At 39.1% G+C, this 18,274-nt stretch overlaps 1 protein-coding gene across 2 annotated transcripts in view; it reads left to right on the plus strand.

Moving 5' to 3' along the window:
- The window catches only part of LOC307175887 (transcription elongation factor A protein 1), a 61,248-nt gene extending 43,872 nt beyond the window's left edge, over positions 1-17,376 (plus strand). For both annotated transcript variants that reach the window (XM_079901559.1, XM_079901557.1), the window contains 7 exons: positions 2,581-2,668; positions 5,663-5,808; positions 6,946-7,002; positions 8,675-8,829; positions 11,435-11,581; positions 14,057-14,128; positions 15,825-17,376. In XM_079901559.1, coding sequence (XP_079757685.1) covers positions 2,581-2,668; positions 5,663-5,808; positions 6,946-7,002; positions 8,675-8,829; positions 11,435-11,581; positions 14,057-14,128; positions 15,825-15,833 — 674 coding nt within the window. In that variant the 3' untranslated portion in view covers positions 15,834-17,376. The remainder of the gene's footprint in view (positions 1-2,580; positions 2,669-5,662; positions 5,809-6,945; positions 7,003-8,674; positions 8,830-11,434; positions 11,582-14,056; positions 14,129-15,824) is intronic.
- The last annotated feature ends 898 nt before the right edge of the window (positions 17,377-18,274 follow it).

An 18,274-nucleotide genomic window follows, 5' to 3' on the forward strand; every position in this document is an offset into this window, starting at 1 on the left:
TATATGTACATTTTTATTTCTGGAAAGAATGGTTTACGTTTTGTGGGAGAAAAGAGTGGACATTGCAGTTATGTTCATTTAATCTTAAAGAAGTTTTACTCTTGTATACTTATTGGAGGTATCTAATATCAGTACAAGTTCTTCTATAAAAATGTTTTTATTTATCCTAAAAGATTTACATGTTCATTAAATAAAATTTGGAGAGTTGGAGGAGGGAAAAATCATCCTTATTAAATCTCTCTCTAAATACAACTGTCAGTTAATATCTTGTATTTTCTCCTCTTTTTCCTCCTGGTACATGAATTTTGCTTCAACTATAATTTTACTTATGCTCTGTATACTTATATTGTCTTTTTTTTTTTTTTTTTTTTGCGGTACGTGGGCCTCTCACTGTTGTGGCTTCTCCCGTTGCGGAGCACAGGCTCCGGACGCGCAGGCTCAGTGGCCATGGCTCACGGGCCCAGCCGCTCCGCGGCATGTGGGATCTTCCCAGACCGGGGCACGAACCCGTGTCCCCTGCATCGTCACGCGGATGCTCAACCACTGCGCCACTAGGGAAGCCCTATATTGTCTTTTTAGTGGAATTTTTTTGTATTTTTCCATCATCATAGCTCATTTTTATTGGCTTCAGAATAATCTACTGGGTGATGAATCTCTCTCTGCTTAAAACTTTTTCTTTAGATTGTTAGCTAGATTTCTGGAAGATCTACTGCTTCCAGGTAGCACAGTTTTGAATACTTAAGATATGCCAAGCATTGGGCTTCCCTGGTGGCGCAGTGGTTGAGAGTCCACCTGCCGATGCAGGGGACACGGGTTCGTGCCCCGGTCTGGGAAGATCCCACATGCCGCAGAGCAGCTGGGCCCGTGAGCCATGGCCGCTGAGCCTGCACGTCCGGAGCCTGTGCTCCGCAACGGGAGAGGCCACAACAGTGAGAGGCCCGCATACTGCAAAAAAAAAAAAAAAAAAAGATATGCCAAGCATTGACCTGTATTAGTGCGTTTAGTTCTCCTGACGATCCGGTGTGCTCGGTGCTATTGTAACCCGCATTTTGTGATGAGGCAGCCGAAGCACTGAGAGATTAGGCACCTTGTGCGCAGCTGGATTGGTAGTGAGTAGCCAGGGTGGGATGTGATCTGCAGACAGTCTGAGCCCAGCGCTGGAGCACTTCCCCGGGGTTCTGCTCTATTACCCACGGCACTCTGTTCACAGAGTAGGAATGTTTTTAAGACTGGTCATACCTCTACTGCCCTGCCTTCTCAGAGGACTGCCCCAGTACACACTGCACTAGAGCTGCTTTACTGCTCCCCCACCATCACTGGACGCTTGTTAGACAGTATCGCCTGGTTATATCACCTTTCCGAAGCTTTCTACCTGTTACTTTGGGAATACGTCTCAGTCTTTGCTATATTCTGTAATGTCATTATTGATCTTTGTTTTCTACCTCACAATACTGTAGTGTGTTTAGGCCTTCCAGGGGAATTATAGAATAAAGGGGGCAATAAAATTGGTGTGTGAGAACTGACGTGTGTCATAGGGACTTGAATTGTGTTTCAGGTTTGGTCACCCTAACATTTACAAGTGAAGTTCTAGAATTGCGATTGGGACCATTCTCGGTCAGTCAGTGTCATCCGGGTTGGTGTATTAGGTCATCTGGTGACGCTCATGCCTCACTGCCAGAGATTTGGATGGAATGGTTTGGGATGGGAGCTTGAGCACGAGGGCATGCTTAGAGTTGCCTAGGTGGTCCTGCCACACAGTTGGATGTTTGTTCTTCTGTATTCTATACAGAGGGATGTGGAGAATGGAATTATTTATGTAGTTCTTATTTATGTAGCTCATGTAGGGATCAAAATGTAGATCAAAGTGGGTTACACAGTAGATCCAAACATTTTCTGAACCTAGCTTCAAGGCTGTTTTGGTTGATTTAAACATGAATGTTTCTTTTCAGTGCTGAAGTATTGCCTTGACCCAGCCTATTTTACGTACTTTATTTCCCCATGCCTAATTGCTCACTTCCTTAAGTCTTAAAGCTTGTGCTCTATTAGTATTAATAATCTGTATTAGTTTACAGATTCTTTAAGGTAGAGGAGGTGCTGGGTAGGCCTAACTAATAATCCTGAAGTGTATTCTATGAAAATGTTCTTTGTTTACTATCCCTGAAATATTTATTTGTATTTTGAGTACCACCTCAAATTTTTTGACTTCATGAAAAATTATCAAAACGATATAGCTGTATATGCTTTGCACTTTCAGTATTTTAAATGACAGTGCTAATGTTTTGCCATATTCCTTCCTTCCCTTGTTCTGAATACTTTTCTCCCTTTTGTTACCACTGGCGTATGAATTTATGGTTCCCACCAAATGAAGGAGTTTATTTGGGAATGTCGACTGAGCACCCATGTACATATGCTAATAGAATAGCTTGCATAAACTTCATTTACTTGTTAAAAACTTAGGATTTTAGTGGGGGTTTTTTTGGTTGCATAAATAGCTTGATAACATGTAGCAGTCCCATGTTTCGTTTTGTCTTGTTTTGTTTAAACAAGTGCTAACAACTTAGGAATTTCATAAATTTTCAGATGGACCATCAACAGATAAAGACTCTGAAGAAAAGAAAAAAGATACTGCAGTTACATCACAGAATAGCCCTGAAGCAAGAGAAGAAAGGTATTTCACTTTATGGAAACTCATTTATGTTGAAGGTCATAGTTTTATTTGACCGTCACTTCCTCCATGGTCTTCTGATCCCATGTCTGTACTTTCTTTTTTCCAATCACACGGAATCAGTATAAATGTATATAGCCAGATATCTAAGATTTCTTATAAGATTTCTTGGAAATTTAAAAGAGAGTTAGAAGATACTACGTAAAAGAGAAATGATTTACGTTGCACTTGGCGAGTGTAGTTGGATGGGCCCTGGGGTGGCACTGGGAGAGGTGGTAGTGGGGGGACTGACTAGGTGACTAGGGTTCATGTGGTTACTTCCTTTATTTGCCACATTTCTGTTTTAGATATTTTTGTCCCTGAATCTGTTTCTCCTCTTCATGGTTCTGTTTTCCTTCCCAATTTAGCTGTTTGTTGTAAGAACTTAAAACATGTTCAGTAATGAAGAGTTCAAGTTATTCCTTTGCCACTTAAGAGGCCTTTGCATTTATTCTTTCCTGTGACATGCAGTGAACTGTGCTGTGTCCCCATGCTGACGTGATCAGGGATGTGCCTATTATTCAGTAGATTAAATACATACCCTCTGTTCTTGGAGGCTTGACTTTGACTTAGAGCAGTACTTCTCAAAGGGTGGTCCCCAGGAGCAAACCTGGCAGCTTTGTGAAAAGCAGATTCTTGGGCTCTACCCTGGAATTACAGAACCAGGGTTTCTGGTGGTGGTGCCAGCCACGTGTTTTAACAAGCCCTTCAGGTGATTCTCACACACGCACATTTTAGGCCACCTACTTTAACTCCATTTACTTCTCAATATTTTCCCCAGATTGATAACATACTCCTCATTTTTTATTAATCAGCTGTGATTAATATCCCCTACACTGTTTTTTTATGTAGAAGTACTAACTAACTTGATGATAAAAAAGGTAAGCTAAAGATAGAGTTAAACACCAGTTGTTAATAAAGTTTATTCAGTTTTTTTCTAACTATTTTGAGATAATTTTGGGCTTTTAGAAAATGGTATGAAAAGTGCAGAGAACTCCCAAATTGCCCCAGTGATATTTATATATGTATTTGCATATGTGTGTATAAATGAATATACACACGAGTTTTATTTTGAACCAGACAAGAATAATTTACAGACATTATGCCCTTTATACCCCTAAATGCTAAATACATCAATGTGTCTTTTCTAAGAACAAGGACATTTTCTCACAGATAGCCACAATACAGATATCAATATCTGAACATTAACATTAATCTGATACTTTTTCCTGATCTGCAGACCTTGTTCATATTTTACCATGCGTCCCAATAATATCTTTTGTTGCAAAGGAAAAATAATTTCCCAAAATATCATCTCGGGTCACATTGCATTTGGTTATCATATCTGGCTCCTTTAATCTAGAGTAATGCTTCAGTCTGTCATTGTCTTTCATGACCTTGATATTTTTGAAAAGTACAGGCCATAATTTATGGATTTTTTAACACATGCTTTCAGTTGTGTTACATTCAAAGTAATGAATGATTTAATGCCTGGAATATAATATATAAAGGTATAGACAAATATTTTAAATAGACATTGAAGGAGGAGTAAGTTCTTAGTATATTTTCATCAGTTTTAAGTAATTGAAGTTTAGGGATAGAGCCTTTCTACAAAAGCATAGGATTATTTTGTACAAAGTCTGACGAGGTAAGTGATTGGTATCTCCATACACACACACACACACACACAGACACACACACACAGACACACATACACACACTCTCACTCATTCAAACAGTGAAGAAAAATTGTAAAATATTGGAGAAATGAATCTGAGGTATCATCTAAAGGAAGATAGAAGGTTAGATCTAAGTGAGTTGCAGGTGAGGAGGGTTTTACGCCTTGGTGTAAGGATTTAAGGAGAAAGTGGTGCGGTTAGCTGCTTAGAATGTCAGAAGTGGCGCCAGAGGTGGTGACGTGAGGGGAGAGAAGGCCCATCGTCCTCCTGGCAGCTCCCAGGGGCGAGCGAGGCGTTGGGCCACGGGCACAGAGTGAGCTCGTCCTTGAAGGAGCCGAGAGTGGCGTTTGTAAACAGGGCGTGCTCTTTGGTGTGCGCTGAAAGCTGGGTGCTGTGCCCCGGGGCACAGAGAGGAGTGAACTGAGTGAATGCTCACCTTTGCCCGTGAGAAGCTCGGGCTGGTGGCCGCAGACACAGACCTGTGTGTAGACGGCACTCTGGGAGACGGGCAGCAGGACTCTGAAGGCCTGCAGAGCGGCCGCCCTGCCTGCGTGGGCTGTCTGTGAGCACAGCCACTCACATCCGTGGGGTGGAGGGCTGGCTTCATCTGGAAAGGTTTGTGGCAGAAATCTGCACTGGGATAAAGTTAGCTGAAACCAGTCAGCAAGGTATTTTGCTAAGAATCTAATGTAGGAAGTTAATCAGAAGTAGTGGAAATGATTAGGCTGACTGGAAAAATTGCTCAACTGTCCTGATTGAATTGATGTTTCTGGGGAGAAATTAAGAGACATTGTTGTATTTTCACAACTACTTCTCACTACACGTGGTTTTTATCCTAAAGTGGGTGTTGTATGTGTAAACCTCCCTGGTTGTCTAGTTGCAACAGGGTTTTTCAAGCATTTTCCCCTCTGTTTTTGGTCGAGAGCGGTCATATTCTCTGGTGCCATCCCTTTACCCCTGTCATAACCAAGATCCTTGCTTTGCAGTTGTTGTATTGAGCTGTAATGTGTATTTTCTATATGAAAAATATTGTTTAATGTTTAAAAGGATGATCAAGGTTAAAAAAATAAAAGACATGAGATTTGTGTCATCTTTACTAAAATTTTAACTTTTTAATCTATATGCAGGCAATTTTTTTTCATGTAAGTCACTGAAATACAGTTTCATATATTTATGCCCCAAATTTTTGTTTTTAGAGAGTGATAGTAACGATGTTCACTTTAAGAGAGTTTTCCTGACTTCTTTTTGGTGTGTGTGTGTGCGTGTACGTGTACTTCAGTAGCTCCAGTGGCAACGTAAGCAGCAGAAAGGATGAGACAAATGCCCGAGACACTTACGTTTCGTCTTTTCCTCGGGCACCAAGCACTTCTGATTCTGTGCGGTTAAAGTGTAGGGAGATGCTTGCTGCGGCTCTCCGAACGGGAGGTGAGTTTCGCGTACGTCTCGTGAGTTTCGGTGGTCAGTCATTTGACGGCTGCCACTGCCACCCTGTCCACCTCTTTGTTTCTGTCCTCCCGGTGGGATCCTGATGATAGCTGCTTGCCAGTGCCCAGCTCAGGGAGGGCCTGCTGTGATGGGGGTTACTGATGGCAGAGAGGAGGGTGCAAACTGGACCTCTGCTTATTACTGTGTATTTCTGAGAAATAGGTTCCTTCTAATATGTGGATGTTTCCCCTGACTTGTAGTAATTTAAGCTTTTCTTCGCAATCTTTTTTCTCCTCACGTTTAATCTGCAAACTAAGTACTCTACCCTCAAGATTGGGAGTTAACAATACTGTATTTGGGTCCCATTGTTAAATGTTAGTATGACATATAGTAAGTTTTATATTCATAATTTCATTTCCTACTTTTTTTAAAGTGGAAAAGAGAGCTTGAGTTGTATATGGGAGCTTTAATTTAACTTGGAGGTACTCATTCTTATGTAAAATTTTGCTTTGAAAAGTTTCATGTATAGAAATATTTACCCTCCTATACAAATTCATCCCTTCTCTTTTCTATTGTACTGAACCATAGTTAGTATGACCTAGTTTTCTCCTTATTCTGCCCTTTCTACTCTGATTCCTTTACTGTCTCTTTATATATTTTTTCTTTTTCTTCCTAGTTTCTTTTTATTTCCTTCTATCCCTTTGAATATTTGCATAGGAGTCTTCTGATTTTGTCCATATATGTGACTGGCAGATGAAATGAATGGTTTCTTGGCATTGAAGCCTGAGTCACAGGAGACAAGACAGTTCTTTATAACTTTCTCTACTCTCTGCTGGAGCAACGAGAATTTATGGAGTTGTGAAGTGAGGAGTTGCCTGCTGGATGCATTACTTCCCCACTCCTGAGGGATAAGGAGTCATCCATGCAGGAGCCCTTTGGACATTAGGTGAATCCAGAGGAGGAGCATAGTGGGTAGTAGAGACACAAGACTCTAATGAAACTAAACTGAAAGGATTCTTTGTACAGGGCAAGTGGGGTTGAAGAAATAGGAATACAGTTTAACTGACCCTGTATTGAAATTTTCTTTTAATGTGTTATAATCACTTTTTCATGACAATTCTCTGTGCCTGTGTTTAGATGACTACATCGCTATTGGAGCTGACGAGGAAGAATTAGGATCTCAAATCGAGGAAGATATCCTTTGCGTGTATATTCATAATTGTTTTAAGAAATCCGCTAGATTATTTTTTCTTCCTGTAAAGAATTCAAAGTTTTATTCTTCAGTTTCTATCTTGATTGTTTTGATGGGAAAGGGGAGGGCTATCTGTGTCATTTTATTATTCTTGTTTTCCTGTCATTCAAAAGTAAAACACATAGTACTGATAGTATTTTTATTTTTCTGCCTTGCAAATTGAGAACGTAGCATCTCAGTTGAAGTTGTGCAGAAGGGCATGGAAAACACACATGCTAGTAAATGGGAAGTAGGGTTTCATCTTTGGGGGTACTCAGCAAAGTGTATACAATCCCCTGAGCTCATTATCCTGGACAGGAGTGTGTTCATGCTGGGGGCCTTGGGAAGGGCTCTGGGAGAGGGAGGGGTCTTGCACGTGGGTCCAGAGAACAGGGAACATCTAGGTGACAGTGTGACTGTGGGACTGTCCTGGTTGAGGAAATGGCCTTGTTAGAAAGGGAGCTGCTCTGGAGCTGGGCCCCTGCTGTTGCCTGTTCTCTTGAGAAAGCCACCTGCTAAACTAGCTTCTTGCTGAGCCAAGGAGGAAGTGATCCCTCAGGGCTACTGTGAAAGATTTTCTCTCAGAAGGCCCTCCAGGGTGCTGTGTAGCCTTTTCTTTTTTTTTGATTTGATTTGATTTTTTAAATAAATTTATTTATTTGTTTTTATTTTTGGCTGTGTTGGGTCTTCGTTGCGGTGCACAGGCTTCTCATTACAGTGGCTTCTCTTGGTGCGGAGCATGGGCTCTAGGCGTGGGCTTCAGTAGTTGTGGCTCGCGGGCTCTAGAGCACAGGCTCTAGTTGTGGCTCACGGGCTTAGTTGCTCCGTGACATATGGGATCTTCCTGGGCCAGGGATCGAATCTGTGTCCCCTGACTTGGCAGGCGGATTCTTAACCACTGTGCCGCCAGGGAAGCCCTTATTTATTTATTTTTGGCTGCGTTGGGTCTTCACTGCTGCACATGGGCTTTCTCTAGTTGCGGTGAGCGGGGGCTACTCTTCGTTGCAGTGCGTGGGCTTCTCATTGCGGTGGCTTCTCTTGTTGCGGAGCACGGGGTCTAGGCACGCAGGCTTCAGTAGTTGTGGCACACGGGCTCAGTAGTTGTGGCTTGCGGGCTCTAGAGCGCAGGTGCAGTAGTTGTGGCTCACGGGCTTAGTTGCTCCGTGGCATGTGGGATCTTCCTGGGCCAGGGATCGAACCCATGTCCCCTGACTTGGCAGGCAGATTCTTAACCACTGTGCCAACCGGGGAAGTCCCTGTGTAGTCTTCTTGAGACTCTTAGGATCCTTGGTAGAATGCAGATTTGGGCAAGGGAAAGCATATGTAAGTTCAAGCTCTTATTCTCAAGTTTTCTCACTCAGATTGCATATCTGAGTTACCTTTTGAAACCCTTTTACTTTGTGTCTTGCTTGGCATTAAACATTGAGAAAGTATTGCTCATTCATAGCATAAAAGTATGATCACTATTTTTTGCCAGTTACAGATCAAGAAATCAGGCAGAAACAGTGCCTTATTGTTAACTTAATCTAAATTGGAAACACTGCTTAGAAATTTCAGGAATTCTTATTGCGGCAGAATAGGAAAAAGTTATCTTACCTTTATAACTTAACCTTTTTTTCCTTAATGGCCTAGTACCTATCTATCAAGAAATAAGGAATACGGACATGAAATACAAAAATAGAGTACGAAGTAGGATATCAAATCTTAAGGATGCTAAGAATCCAAATTTAAGGAAAAATGTGCTGTGTGGGAATATTCCTCCTGACTTGTTTGCTAGAATGACGGCAGAGGTGAGTATATTTGTACATTTCTATGACAGTATTCCATGATATCAAGTGTAAAGTCTATTTAAATCATAAAGTACTGTATAAATACTACATATTAATAAACTGTTATTAGCTATTCTAATATACTTATATATACAATATACCAGACAAATACTTAAGGTGATTGAATCTGTTGGCCTCAGTATTTTGTTCCTTTCACAACTGTGCCGTGATCTTTGGGTGATTGCCTTAATAAATTATTGTCTAAAAACAAAAGTGTTTTTTACTTATTGTAGATCCATTTAGAATCAAAGAGTCGAATCTCTAATTGCAAACAGACTTTGTAACCTCTAAGCTCTTTTCATGGTTAAATACTGTAAAGTTGGTTATATCTTATTGACTATTCCTTATATTTATTTAGAAAATGGTGGAGAAAATGGAATTCATTGTCTGCTATTTATAGATGTAGCTGTTCATAGATAATAGCTGCAGTGTGTCTGCAGTCTCACTATCTGACTAAGCATCCAAGACAGTGAATTTGTCTTTCTATATAGCTAATAAAAATGTTATATTTTTAAAATACATTTTTTAAAACCTCATTAAAATAATTTAAAACTGTCACAAAGTAGAGAACAAAGTATAATGAAATCCTATATATCCATCACCTAAGGTTCAAGTATTTTCAATAACTAGTCACCTTCTTCATCTATCCCTTTTTTTGTTTTCTTTCTTTTCCCCTGAATTATTATTATCACTATTTTTTTAGAAATGACATCCAGGATTTATTTATTTATTTTTAATAAATTTATTTATTTTTGGCTATGATGGGTCTTCGTTTCTGCGCAGGCTTTCTCTAGTTGGGGAGAGCAGGGGCTACTCTTCATTGCGGTGCGCGGGCTTCTCATTGTTGTGGCTTCTCTTGCTGCAGAGCACGGGTTCTAGGCACGCAGGCTTCAGTAGTTGTGGCACACGGGCTCAGTAGTTGTGACTCATGGGCTCTAGAGTACAGGCTCAGTAGTTGTGGCGCATGGGCTTAGTTGCTCCGCGGCATGTGGGATCTTCCTGGACCAGGGCTCGAACCCGTGTCTCCTGCTTTGGCAGGTGGATTCTCAACCACTGCGCCATCAGGGAAGCCCTCCCCTGAATTATTTTCAAGCAAATTCCAGACATTATATCCTTTTACCTTTCTATCCTTGAGAGATATCTTTAAAAATATGATACTTTTCTTATGTAACTACATTGGCATCATGACATGTAACAAATCTAATGATAATTCCTTGGTATATCTATTATCTAGTTCATGTTCATATTATGTTCGATTGTTCATTTATTTTGTATCAGGATCCAAAGTCTAGATGTTACCTTAAGTTTGGTGTCTTAAGATTTTGTGTGTACATATTTAAATCTAAAGCATTTTCTTCTCCTGCTCGTGCCCCCTTTTTTTCATAACATTGACCTGTTGAAGAGACCAGTTTTTCTCTTGTATATCTCACAGTATGAATTGCCTGTTTCTTCCTCATGATGTTATTTAACTTTTCTGTCCCCTTCATTTTCTATGAACTGGAAGCTAGTTCTATAGGCTTGGTTACATGCAGGTTTAACTTTTCCTGCATAAATATTTCATCAGTGGTCCTTCTTATTTCATATTGCATCACATCAGGAGACACGTTTTGTTGCTCGACTCTTAGGGTGCGGAAATTGATCAGGGGTTTGTGTACTGACAGTCTGATCCCTCCGTTGTAAAGTTCTCCATCAGCCTTTCATCTATGTGTTCATCCACTGAATTGGTGATTTCATTAGGGGTTGCAAAATAGAGATTTCTAAAATTGTGTCATTGCTTTCACATTTATTAGCTAGATTTCTTTGATAAGCACTTTCCCTGAGTTGAAGGCTCTTGGTTACACTGTTGGTTAGAACAGGAAAGGCAGGGTGAATGTGTAATTCTTTCCTTTTGGTTAACAGTTATCAGAAGGAGGAGTTGGCGCCCTACTAACTGCCAGTGGGGGCTTTTGTTGCCATTCTTGCAAACGTTTGTGCTCTCTTTTTTTAAGTGTCGTCACGGACTTGTGACTTCTTATTTATCCAGTGGGGATTGGTCTTTTCCGTAATTCATATTGTTGGCTGAAGAAATCATCCTCTCTGGCCAGTGGGAGGTCCTGCATGTAGCTCCTCTGTCCGTGTGACTCACTCAAAGTAATCAGGTAGTTTCCGTGCTTTCTCGCACAAGATGACTCTGACTTATCTTCTGCTTTTCTTGACTCAGAACTGGAACGAGACATTCCTCCAGAGGCCTCTGGTTCCTTTGTCGGTAGTGGGGGTGGGTGGGTGCAATAGTAGAGACCATAGTCTGGATACGAGAGGTGCTCATTGCTACAGGTTTACATTGTTTATAAGCCTTTGAACAGTAATTAAATCCAGTTTTCACATGCAGACTTATAAGTATTTGAAAAAATTTTAAGAGTAAGCAAACTCTTATGAGTTCTTTGAGGAAAAATATTAATTTTTCACTTTTTAAGACTTTAAAAGTTGATTTTGATCTTGTTAGTGTTAAACTAAGGGAGTGTAAAAAGCATTCCGCATATGTATAGAAGATGCCCATAACTGAGTGGTATTGCCACCTTCCGAACAGGAGATGGCCAGTGATGAGCTCAAAGAGATGCGGAAAAACTTGACCAAAGAAGCCATCAGAGAGCATCAGATGGCCAAGACAGGTGGGACCCAGACGGACTTGTTCACATGTGGCAAATGCAAGAAGAAGAACTGCACTTACACACAGGTTTGTGATTGTTTATAAAGTCTTATTTTCATACTAAGAATGCTTGCAACTCCTATTTTAAAACAAGTAGTAAAGATAATTACCAGTATTTTGGTATTTTTTGAGAGGAGATATCTCTTAAGTATAACAGTGCATTCTTAATACTAGCAGATTCCAGTTAATTGAAAATAAGTTGAAATAGTTACACTTCCATAGGAATTGTTACTGTGAAAGCTGTACAAACCGAAATTGATGAAATATTATAGAATTTAATAAAATGGCCATGTTTTTTCTCTAAGAGCTAAAAAGCACTGGATTATTGGTTAGTGTATAAACAGGCTACAATTCTTTTTATTTGGCAGGATCATGTAGTTTAGGGAAAGTTCTTTGCTCTCCCTCACTCGGAGCCTGGGTACTTTTAGCTTAACTGGTTTCCAGATATTTATTCCTTTTTTGCAACATATTGATGGCTTTTATCTTCATTTATCACATCATATATGATGTGACTGACTTTCCTTTTTGTTCTTGAACCACTGAAAAGAGCTGTGTTATAGTTGTTTTGATTGTATGTGCATATGTGAAAAAATTTTTTCTCACTGTCATTAATTTCATTTGCTAAATAGGCTGTGCTATGTCTGTAATCCGCTAAATTCAAAATTTTCCCTTTAAAGAACAACTAATTGTTTCCGGTTACTAGAGAGACTGAGGGGATTGCATTTTTTGATTGACAGAAAATTAAGCACTTTATAAAAATAATGTTTAGTTTATTTGTTATTCTGTAAGTATACCTACTTATAGAAAATTTTGAAAATACAGAAAAGTATGAACAAGAAATTTAAAATCACTTACTAATCTGCCGTCCAGAGAGGGCAATGTTCTATATTTTGGTGCTTGTAGTATTTTGTGGATTTTTTAAAAACCTAGTTGCAGCTAAATACTGTAAACTGTTTTATATACTTTTCCTCACTTTGTGTAAGCATTTTCCTTTGTTTTTTTAAACCTTTATAAACATCTTAATAGCTGTATAATATTCCATCAGATGGGTAGACTCTAACTTATCTCATTATTTCCCTGTTGGATGCTCAGGTTGTTTCCAGTGTTTGTGTTATTATAAAAGTATACTCTTCAAACATCCTTGTACACAGATCTCCCCTCCCAACTTTATTGAAAAGTAATTGACAAATATAATTGTATTTATTTAAAGTGTACAATATGATGCTTTGATATACGCATACGTCATGGAATGCTTACCAAGATCAAGATAATTAACACATCCATCACCTCACATTTTTTTCTTTCTTTTTTTTTTTCATTTGGTGAGAATGCTTAAGATCTACGCTAACAAAATAGTCTCCATGCTGTATGTTAGATCCTCAGAACTTATTCTTCTTATAACCGAAAGTTTATACCCTTTGATCTACATCTTCCCATGTCCTCCCATCTATTCTGTTTCTGTGAATTCAGCTTTTTTTTTTTAAGATGCCACATATAAGTGATGTCATACAGTATTTGTCTCTCTGTTTGGCATATTTCATTTAACATAATGCCTTCCAGGTTTATCCATGTTGTCTCAAATGGCAGGATTTCCTTCTTTTTTATGGCTGAATAATATTCCATCATGAATATATGCCATTTTTTCTTTATCCATTTATCTGTTGAAGGACATTTAGGTTGTTTCCATGTCTTGGCTATTGTGAATAATTCTGCAGAGAACATGGGTGCAGATAATCTCTTTGATATACTGATTTCATTTCCTTCAGCTGTGTACCAAGATGCAGAATTGCTGGATCGTATGGTAGATCTGTTTTTAATTTTTTGAGCAACCTCCACACCATTTTCCACAGCGGCCACACCAACTTACATTCTCACCAGCAGTGCACAAGGGTTCCCTTTTCTCCACACCCTTGACAACTTGCTTTTTCTTGTCTTTTTGATGATAGCCATTCTAACAGGTGTGAGGTGATATTTTCTTGTGGTTTTAATTTGCATTTCCCCAATGATTAGTGATGTTGAGCTGCACACAGATCTTTATTTGTGTTTCTAATTACCATCTTACGATAGATCAGATATCAAGTTCCTAGGTCACAGAAGACGGGTATTTAAGGCTCTGTTGCTGCCTAACTTAGAAAGGTTGGTGGCAGTTTATATTTGTCATAATGAAATATTTTTGTAATTTTTACATCCTTGCTAATTTGTAAGAGAAAATTGATATGTCTTTTAATTAACATTTCTGTGCTTCTTAGTTATGATGAAAAATTTTCATATTTATTAGCCATTTATCAGTAGTATAATGTGTGACTTTAGATGAACAGATAAAAGATGAAACGACAAGGACTTAGAAAAATGAAGTTTGGAAACGTGTGTTTGTTTGACATCATTTCGCTTATCTGAGCTTGTTTCGAGCTCTTATACATTTTACTGTGGTACCGTTCTTAATTAGGTTGGACTTTTTGTAGTATTGTGAAAAGTGGTATTTTTCACCCGACTTTGCTACAGGTCCAAACGCGGAGTGCTGATGAACCGATGACAACGTTTGTTGTCTGCAACGAGTGTGGAAACCGGTGGAAGGTACATGCCTCCTGGGGTTCCCGTCTCACCTGTTTACATGGGGTGGTTCTCCATGGGCTGGTCTCTTCGGGTCTGCTTCGGGGGCTGCCTGGATGCCCCGGTGTGTGCACGTGCTCACGCTGCCCAGTGCTGGGCAAGGCCGTGGCTGGCGTCTGTCGTGGAACGTACTGTTTGCCGTCCTACTAGAAATAAAGAGGTTGACTTAATTTGCCAACCTTCATGTCGTCTTGCTGCAGAAATGACAGGTTTGAATCTTAACTGTGCATTACAGCGTCACAGTCCTGTATCTACTGTATCCAGTCAGCTGCTTCCACTCTTGTTCTTCCGGAAAACCTGCACAAGTGTATGGCTTGTCTTTATAGACTTTGGTTCTGGAAAAACTACTCTGCCTTGTTGAAATCCAGCCCGATGGTTTTAGTGTTTATTTTAGGAAATCCAGATGAGCACCGCCGTGGTTTCGTAGGCTTTCCACTAAGCCTTCCTTTGTACGGCCTGTGTTCTCTTGAATTAGCCCCGCACAGGCAAGTTAGGTTATTTGAATGATTCATTCTTGAGTGATTTTTGTGAGCCACAGAAATATAATTTAAAAGTGAGAGAAGAATTACACATCATACCTGAGACAGAGGTGGGGATACTAGGAGTGTGGGACTGGGGGCGCTCACACGGTAGGAAGATACTCCCTGGAGCCAAACAGGCTTTGAACTGCTTTGCTACTTAGTGTTACCGAACCGTGATGTTCTCATGACCCACGTTACAGGGTGTGGTGAGTGGTAGATATAGTATATTTAAAGTGCCTGGTCATTGTTGGTGCACCAAAAATGCTGGCTGTTTTTATTAGCTTTTGTGAAATTTGTGTAAGATTCTTTTCTTTTTTAAGTTATACTTACATTAGACTTTTTAGTCTAATGCTTATTTTGAATTATTCTTATAGTTTAAAACATTTTCTGAAAACAGAAGTGAATTAAAAGGCAGACAATGGGAGAATATCCTTCACGAGTATAGTGTGAGACTTTGGCTCTCGGCACTTTCTCTGGGCTTGAGGACAGTACACATTTTATTACAAAGATTCGTTCTGGGCCGGGAGATTAATGGTATTGAGAGTGTCTTCGTGGCTTGAAACAGTGTCTCCCTTCCTGAGTTGGCAGGTTTTTTAATTGGTCTAAGAGAGGGATGTTCATTTTTTTCAGTCCTGTTGGGCAAATCTGGCTTTTCCAGAGGGCTCTTGGATTTGTTTACATGATGCCTCGTGATGATAAAGATGATGATGATGATGATGATGATGATGATGACTGGGTATATTGCAGTTTGTATTGAATACAGGCAATTGGCTGCTTAAGTGCTGACATAGTTCTGTTGGATTTAAGAAAATTCAATTTAATGTAGAAAGCTGATGCCTACGGTGGCTTACTCTAGAAGTTCAAATTTGGAATTAATTTTTTTAACCTGAAATTAAGGAGAGAGGTACTTGAGAAAATATTTTACACTGTTTCTTTATTTATGTATTCCTAGTAATTCTAAGTTGGAAGAGCCAAACACTTAATATAGGTGACTATTCATGTCTGGAAAACACAGCATCTTTTTTAGAAATGCCTCTTTCTTCAGCAATTTAAGGTGTATGCTGTGTTAAATGTGGGAAGGGATACTCCCCACTGTCTGTATTTAAAGGTCTCACAAAATATTTCTTCTTTTTTGACAGTTCTGTTGAGTTGGAAGAATTGGCAAAACACCTGGACCATTAAGAAAATGGATTTTGTAATTAGCTTTAAGACTAGGCCAACCAACTAGTTTTCCTGCAAATCAGATTTTTAAAGTAACATATATCCCTTGGGTTAGTCTCTGTTTTTGACATAGGATCCCTTCCTTAAATGCCTTCTGTAGTTGCAGAGCAGTAAGGAGACCACATGATAATTGTATGGTATCTGTTTCAAAACTTTTTTTTTCCATTTTTATAAGTAAGTTGATATTAAACTTTTGGCAGTTTATTTTTACCTTTTTTTTTCCTTCTTAAAGGAAAATGTACCTTAACTTTTTTACAATCTGAAACATACACAGTAAAAATGTTATTCTTCTCAGTTAATACACAAATGGAAATTACATTTTTTCCTATATTGGCATGTACCTGCAAATATTAAAAGAGGAGAAGAGGTAATGTAATTATAAGTTTATCAAATATGGTGTGTATTCAGATAATACTTGACCAGCTTATCTAAATTGTACATAATATTTCAACTAGCATATGAAATTGATTTTAATTATTATGTTCACAAGTCTGGGATAATTAGTTATTATTTTGCATTTGTAACTAACTGTGATCCTCATTTCTTGTAATTTCTTGTACATGTTTATTACTTGTTCGTAATAGATTTTACTTTTGGAAACATGACTTGACTTTGTTGAAATCAGTTTGGTTTGTTGTTTATTTACCTGTTTGACTTTGTAGTGTATTTTACTTTTGCAGAACATTGTTGTAGTCTAGTAGGCTTTTCCTAAATCCCAGCTCAGGCAAAGAATGAAAACTTTTGACCATTTTTTCATTTTGTAGGAAGACATACTGGGAAGAAAACGTTAGCATTTTAGGATAGTGTTGTTCTTATAAACAGTTCATGACTTAACTTTGATTTGGAAATCTGTGCTGACCAAGGACTTTAAGGTTTATATAAATCATTAACGCTGTGACCTTTCCGTATGGAGACTAATGGAGCACATTTCTGTCCTGACTCTCTTTCTGTCACACAAGAATGAGGTTGTGGAACAGACTAATACGTGGGCTGTAACGCAGCTCATTTGCAGGAAGGACCTTACAGTTAAGTGTGTGCCATCTGTTTTGTTAGGAATAAGAAAAAATGATTTTCACACTTGGTCTAGCACATCTTAAGGCCACTGTTACAAAGTCCACATTTCATTGTGCTCCGTCTGCGCTCTCAAACCTCTATAGAGAGATCTGAGTACGTGCTTTGCACTCCCTTTCTCTCCCTCTTCTCCACTGCTTACTGGAGGTCAGTTTGATGTAATAGAGAAAACAACATCTAAAAGTCCATGTTCAGACCCCACATAGAGGAATTGGCCCACTGGTACCATCCCACCTCTACTTCGTCAGGTCACAGAGTAACCTTTTATCATTTGAAAAATAACGTGCATTTTTGAAAGAATGAATTTAATAAGAATAAAATTAAAATAGTCCCACTTTTAAATTAAGTGATCCATTTTTAAATTTGTTAATTCAATAAAGTTTCTTGTTATTAATCATGTATCACATTTTGTTATTTTTATTTAGATATTGATGCTTGCTTTACTTTTTGTTTAAAAAGTTCTACTTTCCCAACTATTAAGGTGATTTTAAAGTCCAGTTTTAATTAAGTGATGGCTGCCTGGTTGTAAGTATTAAGGGACTAGTATTGAGCAGTAGTACAGAGCACGTTTGTCTTCTTTCCTGGACCCCTGGTGAGGGATGCAGGCTGGTTCTGAGCAGAGCACGTGAGTGCATCCCTTGTGTGCACTTAACGTAATATGAGAGACCAAATAGTGAACCTTATATTGGAAAATGCCAGCCAGTTATAAAGTAACTGGAAGTGAATGTTCTCAAGGGTAATATTTGCTAGCGTCTATTTCCAGGACAGAGTCACTGTGTTAAATGAACACATACAGGAAGTCAGTTAGAAAGGTGTAGTGGCAGTTAGCGAAGCACTGTCCCAGGAAAGCAGAAAATGGCCACCTTGGTTTTCCTGCTCACCTGAGGGTGATGAGCGTTGGTATGAACATTGAGAAGCCATGGCGGGAGTTCTGAAATGCTTACATACACGCAGACGTCAAATCTGTGTATGCCTCACAGATGGAAGAATATTTAAAGTATTAACAAGACTAGACTTTGACAGCGATTGTCTACAGGTCAGAGTGAAATTCGGGGATTTGAGTTGAATTATCAAAATAAAAACTAGAGTTAAAGTGATGAGATTTAAGGAGGAATTATCAAAATAAAAACTAGAGTTAAAGTGATGAGATTTAAGGAGTTTTCATCAACAGTTCCTCTTTCCTGCCCCCGGCGGGCCCCACCTCCACCCCATTTAGCTGGAGCAAATTAGCCGTTGGAGAATTGAATATCCCACTGGGAAAGGTAATGTGAATAGTCACTGACATAAAATCCACATA

The sequence above is a fragment of the Stenella coeruleoalba genome, assembly GCF_951394435.1.
Source record: "Stenella coeruleoalba genome assembly, chromosome: 17".
In the NCBI taxonomy this organism is placed as follows: domain Eukaryota; kingdom Metazoa; phylum Chordata; class Mammalia; order Artiodactyla; family Delphinidae; genus Stenella; species Stenella coeruleoalba.